Genomic DNA, 12,641 nt, shown 5'->3' with positions numbered 1-12,641 from the left:
TTGTAAAATGTCTGGGTGTAGCATCACCAGATATTTAAGATCAAAGCCACAGATTAACCTGATCAAGTACAACTCTCATCCTTTCCAAACCCTTTCAATTTATGTTACATCAAAATTTCCTTGATTACTCTCAAATTCAGACAGTCTTAAACAGATATACCCAACTGGCATGCAATGTATACATACTTTTACAGTAAAACACCTAAGTTTGCTCAGCAGGTAGATCATTAGAAACATTCAACACAATTTAAAATCTGAGATTGTTGCATGCTAGGCTTCTTCACACTTAACTGCTCTTGAAGGATACATGTTGCTATATCACCACAGATGTTCTGCTATAGATCTCAGCCCAACCTATTTTCTGTTCTTCAAAACACGACCATGAATTCCATTCACACTGCCACACAGTAGCTCTTTGAAAAGAGGAAGGACTTGAACAGTCTCAGTTTGGTTCACTTTGGCCAGGGATGTGGGACAGCCAAGCCTGGAAACGTTAACTTGCTGTACAAGGTATATAGTACTTTGCAGAAGCAAATTCAGTGTTTCTGTGGTTTGTTTGCTAAGGGAATGGTAAAGAGTTACACTGCATTGCATCAGATGCCCTGGGTAATACCTGAATATCATGAGTAACAGCAGCAGCATACCTTGCTGCAACTGCATATTGTTATACTTCCATCAGTCTAGGCAATAATCAGAGCCCAATTCTTTTTACCTCTGAATCCACCTTGAATCTGGTGGAAGCTGGATGCACCATGATGTTTTCTGGCTGAAAGTCAGTGTGAATCTTCCCAGAGTGAGATTATGCACCCAAATTCCTCTTTTCCTTGATACCACATTAAAGTTAATGTAGCTCATTATTAATGTTTACAAATATGTTAAGGGGAAGTATCAGCAGGACAGGGCCAGGCTCTTCTCAGTAATGTCCACTGGCAGGACAAGGGGCAATGGGTGCAAGCTGGAGAATAGGAGGTTCCATGAAAACATAAGGAAACACTTTCCCACTGTGAGGGTGATAAAACACTGATGCAGGCTGCCCAGAGAAGTTGTGGAGTCTCCTACTCTGGAGATATTCAAAACCCAGCCAGACACGTTGCTGTGTGACTTAATCTAGGTGATCCTGCTCTGGCAGGGGTGTAGGACTAGATCTTTTGAGGTCTCTTCCAATCTCTAACACTCTGTGAATGGATTGAAAGACTTATTCATAACTGTATAAAAAACTACTATGTATATCAGCCAATATCCACAGAATATATTTTCCTGCAGAAACTGTTTTGCTACTCCATAAAACCTCTCAGTTCCTCTCAATACATGACAAGATTTTTGGTAACACTTTCGGCCTTTCCTAAAGGACATATTGGGCATAAAAACATCTTAAGAACAAGTGAAACGAATCAATTATCATTCTGTGGTGACTGATTGATACAGTAGCAGGATTGGGAGAACACTTACGCTCCACAAAGTAAGAACTGGCATCAATCTTCCAGATAATCTGACCGCGGTGAGAGCCGTTGACGCCACGGTTCTTGTAGTCCAAGAAGTTTTCGGACAAGACCTCATCTGTAAACCAAGAAAATCAAATCCCTGTTATGGCAACATTCAGAGGAGAGAGTCAGGCTAAAAATATCCCTTTGGCTTGACAGAACATACTAGAATTGCTAGACAGCTTGACACCACATGTTGAGAAATGAGCTTTTTTTACTCATACGTTTAAAAAGTGGAGCTATTCCTAAAAATCACAGATTTTCCTGAAATGTAGTTTTAACACCACCACCACCACCCCCCCCCCAAAAAAAAAAAAAAAACAAACCTGGAAACACATCTCTACAAAATTCTCAGAAATTAAAACATCCCTACAAAATTCTCAGAAATGAAAACATCCTACTTAGCATGGATAAACCCCTATTTAATTAAACATAATTATCTAGCTGTAATAGTAGCAAAAAAGAATCTCTGCTCTGCAACAATTCTTCCTTAAAAAAAAAAAAAACAAACAACCAAACAACCAACAACAAAAACCCAACAAAAAAAAATAGTTACATGTAGGCATCTGTACTACACTCATTCACATCACAACAGATGTGGTTGATTCTTGCTGGGTATAGAAAAAGATATTTATTTTTTGAAGAACACCACTCACTGCACGGTGCTCCTCATCACACCCACAACAGATGTGGTTGATGCTTGCTGGGTACAGAAAAAGATATTTATTTCTGAAGAACACTACTCTCTGGATGCCTTCACAGCTCTTGGCCCCCAAACCCAAATGACTGACCACAAAATGTTGTGTTTTAAGGCAATGATCAGCTATGAGATTACCAAGCTGATCTTTAGAGAAGTCAAGTAGTCCATAAATATGAATAATCTCTAAAAAGCTGCTGAAAACCAAGGCTGAGGAAGCACCCTGCACACACAGGGCTGCATGCAAATAAAAGGCAAGCAGGCAGTGAGCCTGAAGAGAAGCCTTCTGGTTGTCCACATGAATAATTTTAAGTCTGCTTCCAAATATCATTGTAGACTGCTTCAACAAGCTCTTTTCCAGACCAATCTGCAAGCCCTACACAGTGTATGTGAGCAAACATCCCAAGGGCCTGGTTCTTGACCTTCTTTTACTCAACAGCTTAAAAACCAGGGGACCATGCTGCAACCTCAGAGCCACACTGGCCAGCTCAGCAGCTGAGGCCAGGCTTTCCAACAAACACAAAGCAGATATTGCCACCATACCGGGCCAGCACTTATGGCTTGGATCATCACCAAGTACAAACAGCACAGCAAAAGTATAATTGACATAAGGAGATGTTTACAGCCCATCAGAGGGCAGCAGGGCTCAGGGGCAGTGGCCAATGGGAGCCTGAAGTGGCTGTGAACTCAAGTGGCTGAAGCAGAGAGCCAGGATGTGCTCGACCATGGGCTCACTGCTCCAGCTTCAGAGCCATGAAATGGATTTCACATCTGTGCCATGCCAAAACAAAAGGCCTTCATCTCTACCCGCAGAGACCAGCCACAAGCCTCCTGGATTTTTCCTCTCAGCAACGAAGGCAGTTTTAATTCTAACAGAGATTTGTACAAATGACTTTAACAAACTCAATCTTGCTGCAGAAACAGTCCTGGGGGGCTGCTGAGACTCACTCCTGAACACAATTACATTAATTACTAGTCACCCTAAAAGCTGAGAAGAAGTATGCACCACTCAATCCAAGACTTAAATACATCAGTTGTTAACACTGAGGCACTCACTTTGTTATCAGGTAAGCCAGGGAGAAAAGAAAGATAATGCCACACAAGGAAACATCAAGCCTGAGGACAGATCAACTGCAGAGCAGAAGAGGCAGCTCGACAAACAAAGCCAAGAAACTCAAAGACTTACATATTACTGAAATACATATTATGAATGTTAAAATAGACTTCTAAACCAAAGGGAACCACGCTTTCACTGCAAGAATAGAGCAGCATACAGATGCTGATGATACCTTGCTGGTTTCACTAAGTTGTGCTCTCAAAGGAGGAAAGCAAGTGGGCTACCAGTGCTGAATGCTTTGGTGCCACTCTCTTGAGGGATTTACAACAGAACTCCTTTTAAAGAGATCATTAATGATTGCAATGGATAATTATAAATGGCAATGCTGCCTACAATACATTTTCCCTTTGTTGACTTGCTAATTGTCAGTAATTATGTCACTAGCTGTGTTTCATGCTTGGTATTGAAGTGGAAATCTTTCAGTACATTCACACAGTACATCTCTGCAGCAACCCTTCAACAGTAAAATGCTCTTGGTATGATTCCTCTTCTTCCTCTGTGCTTTATAGCTGCCTGTATCTTCTTTTCTATAAACATATTCTATATATTAGAAAAAAAAAAAAGGCAGGTAAGTATACACTGTTGCTCTCAGAGCTTTGGCTTAGTAATGACTACCTTCAGTAAAGGCCTATCTTGGATCCAGATTATCCAGAATTACCCACATCATTCTGTGGATGTAGCAACACACACACATGAGGAGATTTAATCCTCTGAGCGGTCCCTTTTGCTTTGGCAGGGGGAACTTCATACTTAAGGGTGAGCAGATACTGAAATTGAGCTGGAGCCTGGGAACCCTGCCTAGCCCCTCATCCTGACAGGGCACAGAGACCATCCCTCAGCTCTGACTTCATCAGTCATGACGTTTATTTGTCATATTTATTCTCTGCAAGCTGCTGGAGATGCTCCAACACCTGCCATGTTATTAAGATATACATCTCAATTGCAGTTCTTCAAGATGCATTGCTTATAGAATACCCTGCTTGCTAAAGGAGGCTTAGCTGAGCTAGACTGGGTGGCCTTGCTTAAGAAATCACAGAGACACTAGACCAGAGTTTAGTGAAACAAAGAGATCCCAAAAGCTTCATAGGCAGTGTCTGCAGGCCAGCTGGCACTTCCATTGCATTGGCTGCTCTCTGCTTCCCAGAGCTGGCACGAAGGCAGCATGAACTCTGCGTCACACAATCTGATTTGACAGAGATGGTGACATATGCCCATGCCCAAACAAAAGCACATCCCTGTTGCAAGATGAGCCAGTGGGGACGACTGCAGAGAGGAAGAATGCTTTTTATTTGAAATGTGTAGGAAAACTGGAAAACCAGGCTGAGAAAAGGATCGTTCTCCATCTGCATGTCCAGTGTAAAAGACCCTCAAATGGAAGGAATAGGCAAGCTGGACCTATGGTTACAGCTGACAGGTGACACCAGAGGAAAACTGGAACAATTTGCTCCCAACCATGCAGCATCTGCACGCTGGCTCCTGCAGCAGAGACGAGCCAGAGGGTGTGTGGGAAGGACAGCTTCCAGAGCAAAAGGTCAGGTCGCAAAGCACATCAGGGAAGGGATGCACACACACGGAGCAAGTCATGCGCACACAATTTATGGATAGCGGCTACTGACGAAATGCAGCGCAGGCAGCAGAAAGGTTATTTCAATATGAGTTTGTGCAGTACGCAGGTCACCTCAAGTAGGAGCAGCAGAGCCTTTATGTATAAAAAGGTTTTTGTAAATAAAGCATATTTACAAATGTCACGATTGAGAAATACAGTGCATACAACCTTCTCACAGCCAGATCTAAGCTCTCTGGAAAAGCTAGGTACTTCCCTCTTGCCAAAGAGACAAAACTTATTTTTAGTTCAGTAGAAACTTGCATTGGTTGGGATTGTAAGTCAGACAAATTTTAGCTCTAGAAAAATACATGAAGGGCCAAAAGGAAAACCTTCCAAAAAAAAAAAAAAAAAAAAGAAAAAAAAGAGAGAGAAAGATGTGTATTTTTGGAAGGTGAAAGATAAGAAATATGCCCATGCAAGTTAAAAATAGCAGTAGCTGGAACTGGTCAGGAGGTTGGAATGTATGAATAGACCTGTTTTAGTTGGCAGGTGGTACTATTCCAGGCATGGTATTCCCTGAACATAGGCTTTATGTATGTAGCACACGGACAAAGAAAATCATGCATGTGAAACACACCGCTGCTTAGTGCATTACAGACACATGTGCATGGTGTCTATTTCCTGCCACATGTAAGAGAAGAGATGACATGGTATGTTCAAGAGTATGTGCAAAGGAAAGCAAATTTCATTTCATGTTTCTACTGAGAACCCCTATAACAAAGGAACTGACCTTAAAACCAAGGAACATCTTAATTCCCGAAGGTAAATGGTGAAATGCTTCGTTTCACCTCCACACAAAACGAAGAGCAGGGTTAATGCTGTTCCCTTTCATATATTTCAGTCAGCAGCTAATGGCTTTTGACATTTTTCCAATGAAACATTGTAATGCATCTCCCTCCCCCTGTTTTTGAAATGAGATTAACCTTTATGCTACCTCTCTGCTCAGCTGGCAACCCCCCTGCATGTAGCTGGGTTTGGGCCTGCTTGGCCACAATGCAAACACTTTGTGCTCGCTCTCAGATCTATGGCTTTGTTCCCCTGGATGGTAGACAGATAACTAATTAAGGAAAGTGTCAAAAGGGGGAGAATTCAGGATGTGATGCCCCTTCAACACCTGCTAGCAAACAGCCTCATGGAGAAGAACCTGGGAGTCCTGGTGGATAACAAGTTATCCATGGGACAGCTATGTGCCCTTGTGGCAAAGAGGGCTAAAGGTATCCTGGGATATGTTAGGAGGAATGCATCCAGCAGATCGAGGGAGGTTCTTCCCCTCTGCCCTGGTGAGACCTCACCTGGAATATTGCATCCAGTTCTGGGCTCCCCAGTTCAAGAGGGACAAGGATCTACTCGAGAGAGTCCAACGGAGGGCTACAAGGATGATTAAGGAACTGGAGTACTGCCCTATGAGGAGAGGCTGAGAGACCTGGGGCTGTTTAGTCTGGAGAGGAGAAGACTGAGTGGAGATTTAATAAATGTTTGTATCTGAGGGCTGGGTGTCAAGAGGAAGGGGACAGCCTCTTCTCAGTTTCATCCTGAGATAGGACAAGGATATAAACTACAGCACAGGAGGTTCCACCTCAACATGAAGAGGAACTTCTTCACTGTGAGGGTACCAGAGCACTGGAACAGGCTCCCCAGAGAGGTTGTGGAGTCTCCTTCTCTGGAGACTTTTGAGACCCATCTGGATGCATTCCTGTTTGACCTGTGCTAGATTCTGTGGCCCTGCTCTGGCAGGGGGGTTTGACTCAATGGTCTCTGGAGGTCCCTTCCAACCCCTAACATCCTGTGATCATTGGCTGGTCCTGGAGATAAGAGATGAGGACGGTGAGAGCATCTAAGTCAGTGAGCCAGTAGACACTGCTCTGGGCCACACAGAAGTGCTGGCTGTTTCTTGTTGGTAAGAGGGAAGGAGGCTGCAGACCTGCAAAGCTGCACTGGGACAGGATGCACAGCAGTCAGACCTCCCACACCTCACACAGTCCCTAGAGGGAATGGAGACGGTGATGCACAACCAGGTGCTAAGCAGCTGGGGCCTGAACGGCAGCCAGAGGGACCAATGCATGCTGAAGGCAAACATTAGAAAGCGCTTTGGGAATCAGCAGCAGTTCTGACAGACTGCTTGTCCTCACCATACCAGATACCTCCAAGCACAGCCTTTCACTGCTAAAAATATTCTGTGCTGTCATTTCCATGCTGAGAGATCCCAATATACTTCATAAGCTCTATATATAGAGAGATAAAGAACCAGGGCCACCAAAGAGCTATCTTTCAGATGAAAGACAGTAACCAATTGACAAAAAGCATGCTGTTCTTCTGAGGAATTAGGGAGAATGTTGATAAAGGCCATCCCTCAAAAAGATCTGTAAAAAAATGTAATGAAGACTTTGAGCACTCTCAGCAGCCTACACTAAGCAGATAGGACCTCAGTATTGGAAAGCTTGCCTGAAATGCCCACAGAGGAGCAAAGAAAGTCAACACATCTGCCTCAGAAAGACAGAGAGACTTCAAATTATAAATAGTTGAGTGACCCTTTTTTACTGAAGAGGCTGAAATAAAACCCCTCTTCTCCTTTCACAAACGGTAGGCTGATATATATGATCAGCCTATCTTTCCACATTCTCCAAGAACAACACCTACAAAATTTAGAATAACCCAGGCTACCTTCAAAATAGACAGGAACACAGTGTCAGACAGGTGCCTGAACTCGGTACATCATTCCAGTCTCTTATCCATCACTGACTTGATTTAGCACTGTGTATTACAACAATTGCTTCTATAAACTTCATGCAATTATGGCATAAAAATAAGCTACACTTCATATGTAGCAGAGCCAAGACCTGCTGGTGAAGCTAAAAGGCAAGAAGGAGCTGCACAGGCAGTGGAAGCAGGGACAGGTATCCTGGGAAGAGTATAGAGATGCTGCCCAATTGTGTAGTGATGAGGTCAGGCAGGCATGCACATTGTTGGAGCTGACCTTGGCAAGGGCTGTGAAGAATAACAAGAACGGCTTCTACAGGTACATCAATGAACAAAGGAAGGTAAAAGAAAACATACTCCCCCTGAAGAGCAAGAATAGTGAGCTAGTAACATCAGATGAAGAGAAGACTGAGGTGCTCAACAATGTTTTTCCTTAGTCTTCACCAACAACCTCTCTTCCAGCACCTCCCAAGTTAAAAAACCACAAGGTGAGGATAAGGGCAGTGAAGTCCCTCCCACTGTATGTGAAGATCAGGTTCATGACCAGCTGAGGAACCTGAACATACATAAGTCTATGGGACCCGACAAGATGCATCCTAGAGTCCTGAGAGGATTGGCTGATGTAGTTGCCAAGCCACTCTCCATAATATATGAAAAGTCCTGGCAGTCAGGTGAAGTCCTCAGTGACTGGAAGAAGGCACACCTTACACCCATTTTAAAAAAGTACCGGTAGAAAGGAGCACCCTGGGAACTACTGATCTATCAGCCTCACATGTGTGCCTGGGAAGATCACGCAGCAGATTCTCCTAGAAGCTCTGATACGGCACATGGAGGCCAGGGAGGTGGTCAAAGATAGGTAAACATGGCTTCACTAAGGACAAATCCTGCCTGACTAAAATAGTGGCCTTCTATGATGGAGTGACTACATCAGTGCACAAGGGACGACCTATGGATGTGATCTATCTGTATTTCTGCCAGGCCTTTGACACGGTCCCCCACAACATCTTGCTCATCAAGTTGGAGACAGATAGATTTGACAGGTGAACTGTTCAGTGGATAAGGAATTGGCTGCATGGTTGCATCCAGAGGATAGTGCTCAATGGCTAAAAGTCCAGATGCAGATCAGTAACAAGTGGGACCTGTACTGCTTCTAGCCCATCTTCAAGAGCTGGGGAGCAGCTGGCTGCAGGGGTGGTTCCTGCCACAGCCTGAGAGAAAAGTAACAGCATGAGGCACATCCTTGAAGCCTAGCAGCAGAGAATGTATCAGGGATGTCCAGCAGCTGTGCCAAGTGGCCACCAGGGGCAGGGAAAGCTCCCTGGGCACCCTGCACACAAGGACTGCCTCAGGGAAGGCTTCCTCTGAAGGATGCTGGGCAGAGGGGCGCTGGGCAGGGCACTGGAGGGCAGGGCACTGGAGGGCAGGGCACTGGAGGGCAGGGCTGGGCACGGGGAGCTGTCACCTGATGTCACAGGGCCTCCGCCTATGTCACAGGGCCACCACCTGGCAACGGCAGGGAGATGCCACCAGACAGTATAAAAGGGAGCGTCCTCCTGTGTCTGCTGACAGACCCGGCCCGCAGGACGTCCAGGAGGAACAGGTGGAACCACTTGGTGAGGTTTGAGGGACAAAGACCAGAGGCTAGACCAGGCTGCAGGAGATGAGAACCACCAACTGCCAGGTTGAGGGAGAAGAGGGCTTGGGCATCTCCTGGGAGGCATGACAAGCCTGTGGCAGGAGGAAGCAGGTCTTGCTCACATGCTCAGGGAGTAGCCGATCGCCAGCACTGGGGTCAGGAAGGAATTTTTCCCCCCGGGGCACATTGGCACTGGTCCCTGGGGGTTTTTTGCCTTCCTCTGTAGCATTGAGCATCACCACTTGCCAGGGCTCCTCCGGTCCCTTCAGGCTGGGTTACTGCCTGTGCTCATGCACCAGGCAGATGGCCTCTCATGCCCTGCAGCTAGGGGAGGAAGGCTTTTTTTTCCCTCACAAGGGACTATTAAGTGTCCCCAGGGTTTTTTGCCTTCTCTCCAGCCCCTTGGCCAGGCCAGGGACAGAAAGCTCTCTAGACCACTCTAGCTAGCCAGGTTGCTGTTGCTTGTCCTCCAAAGGTGGCCTTCGGGCCGCCCCTCCAGAGGGAGCAAGATTTCTACACTGGCAGGACAGGGAGGGAACTCTTGTGCTCCACAGGTGGCCTTTGGGCCGCTCCCCAAAGGTGGCCTTTGGGCCACCCCTCCAGAGGGAGCAAGATTTCTGCACTGGCAGGACAGGGAGGGAACTCTTGTGCTCCACAGGTGGCCTTTGGGCCGCTCTCCCCAAAGGTGGCCTTTGGGCCACCCCTCCAGAGGGAGCAGACTTCTACACTGGCAGGACAGGGAGGGAACTCTTGTGCTCCACAGGTGGCCTTTGGGCCGCTCCACAAAGGTGGCCTTTGGGCCACCCCTCCAGAGGGAGCAGACTTCTACACTGGCAGGACAGGGAGGGAACTCTTGTGCTCCACAGGTGGCCTTCGGGCCGCCCATCCAGGAGGAGGCAAGCTTTCTAGACTCAGGGGAGGGAACCTGGCACTCATGCTCCACAGAGGTGGCCTTTGGGCCATCCATCCAGAGGCAGCAAGCTCTCTAGACTCCCGGAAAGCAGAAGCTGTCACTTGTGCTCCACAAAGGTGACCTTTGGGATGCACATCCAGGAGGAGGAAGCTTTCTAGATTCCCAGGATAGTGAAGCTTTCTTGGCTTCCCCAGGAGTTGATCCTTTGCTCTGTAGCATTGAGCACAGTCAGGGCTTCCTGATGCTCTGGCACCTGCAAGCCATCACTCATGCCCTGGCTTTCTTGGGCACTCTTGCTCAGTGCAAGCTTGCAGCAGGTCATTAAAACAGGTTTAAAAAATAACCTAAAATAACATTACCAAAAAATAGCATAAAATAGCACAAAACAACATAAAACAAAATAAAATCCTATTTCCAATTGTATCCTTTGTGTTTTGTGTCCTTTGAAGTGTTTTTGGAGCTGGAAATCCCCCAGCATTTCAGGCAAAGCACAGGCTCATGGTTCCTTGACTCATGGTTTGTGCAGGGAACAGAAGAGCACAGTTCTGCTGTGTGATGCTGAGGTCAGCATCACAGGTTCTGACACAGGGCTGAGGGCTCCATCCAGGACGGCAGCTCACTGCAGTGCAGGTATCAGCTCCATCCAGGAGACAGGGGCAGGGACAGACACATAACACGGCTCTGGCAGAGCCTCGAGGCTCCTGGTTGAGCTGAGACATATTCCCTGGGCCCTTGCCATAGGATGGTAGGGGTGGGAGTCCCAGGGGAGGCTGGTCCCAGCAACTGAAACATATGAACACCCCCAGCACCCTGACAGAAGTAGACTTGCACTGCTCAATGGCTTGAAGCCCAGACAGAGAGCAGTGACAAGTGCTGTCTCTCAGGGGTCCATAGTGGGACCTGCGCTGTTTAATATTTTTATCAATGATACAGACAGTGGGATCGAGTGCACCATCAGCAAGTTTGCAGATGACACCAAGCTGAGTGGTGCTGCTGCTACACCAGAGGGACAGGATGTCATCCAGAGCGACCTGGACAAGCTGGAGAGCTGGCCCACGTGAACCTCATGAGATTCAATAAGAGCAAGTGCAGGGTTCTGCACCTGAGCCAGACCAATCCTCATTACCAATACAGGCTGGGGGATGAGGTGATAGAAAGCAGCCCTGTGGAAAAGGACTTGGGAGTTGTGGTTGACGAGAAGCTGGACATGATAAGGCAGTGTGTGCTTGCAGCCCAGAAAGCCAATCACATCCTGGGCTGCATTAAAACAAGCGTGGCCAGCAGACGGAGAGAGGTGATTCTGCCACTTTGCTCTGGTGAGACCTCACCTGGACTACTTCATCCAGCTCTGGAGCCCTGAATACAGGAAGGACATGGACTTGATGGAGTGGGTCCAGAGGAGGGCCACAAAGATGATTAAGGGGCTGGAACAGCTTTGGTATGAGGGCAGGCTGTGGGAGCTGGGGTTGTTCAGCTTGGAGAAGACTCTAGAGAGACCTAATAGCAGTCTTCCAGTACCTGAAGGGGACCTACAAGAAGGCTGGAGAGGGCCTTTAGTGATAGGATGAGGGGCAATGGTTTTAAATTAGAGAAGAATACATTTAGATTGGATGTTAGGAACAAGTTCTGCACCATAAAGGTGGTGGAACACAGCAACAGGTTCTACAGGGAGGTAGTTGAGGCCCCATTCCTGGAGATTTTCAAGAATAGGTTCAGCAAGGCTCTGGGCAGCCTGATCTATTTGAGGATGTGCCTGCTGACTGCAGAGAGATTGGACTAGATGACCTTTGGAGGTCCCTTCCAACCCAAACCATTCTATGATGATTTTATGATTCTGCGTCTCGCTCTATTATGAATAAGGCACACTGTACTCCTGAAATTTCAGAAGGACTTAACAGACTTTCAGTGAACAACTTAGCTTCAGCTGGAGATTTTAAATGGCTTTTGGCCAATGTGTTTGTCTGCACTGTAATGAGAGATAAAGATAGCTAGCAAAATGCTTTTAAAAAACCATTTTCTGTACAAAGAGGTTGAGCTCTAGTTGATCTGCTTCGCAATTTGCTTGGAAAACTGCAAGAAAGGGACATTGTAAAGCACAGAATACCAATAAGCTAAAATTGTTTTGCAAGATAATACACCTGTAAGTCATGGATAAGCTTCCTACTTCTGATGTTTCTTCTCTTACCACCCAATTTGTCACTTGAAGAACAACATAAAATGATGACAACAGCCTCTACAATTGAGAAGTCCAGCCTGCATGAGTTCTACCAGGCCATGCCAGTGTTTCCTCAAACACTGCGAAAGCTAGCCCTTGGAAACTGTGCTTCCAAAGAGTTGTACAAGTGGCCACCATTCTGCAGGAGCTATTAATGAGAAGTGTATGCAGAAGATTCAGACACCAATTAGATACTAATTTATTCTTTCTAAAGATATTACAGTAGAAAAAAAACAAATCACAACTAATGGCTACTGTTATAGGAGTCAATAGGAAGCA

At 46.3% G+C, this 12,641-nt stretch overlaps 1 protein-coding gene across 2 annotated transcripts in view; it reads right to left on the bottom strand.

Moving 5' to 3' along the window:
• The window catches only part of HECW1 (HECT, C2 and WW domain containing E3 ubiquitin protein ligase 1), a 183,295-nt gene that overhangs the window by 159,684 nt on the left and 10,970 nt on the right, over nt 1-12,641 (bottom strand). For both annotated transcript variants that reach the window (XM_054384743.1, XM_054384744.1), the window contains exon 2: nt 1,450-1,557. In XM_054384743.1, the coding sequence (XP_054240718.1) occupies nt 1,450-1,557 (108 nt within the window). The remainder of the gene's footprint in view (nt 1-1,449; nt 1,558-12,641) is intronic.

The sequence above is a fragment of the Indicator indicator genome, chromosome 11, assembly GCF_027791375.1.
Source record: "Indicator indicator isolate 239-I01 chromosome 11, UM_Iind_1.1, whole genome shotgun sequence".
Classification (NCBI taxonomy): Eukaryota; Metazoa; Chordata; class Aves; order Piciformes; family Indicatoridae; genus Indicator; species Indicator indicator.
The sequence above is the reverse complement of the archived record's forward strand: the minus strand, read 5'-3'. Positions and strand labels throughout refer to the sequence as shown.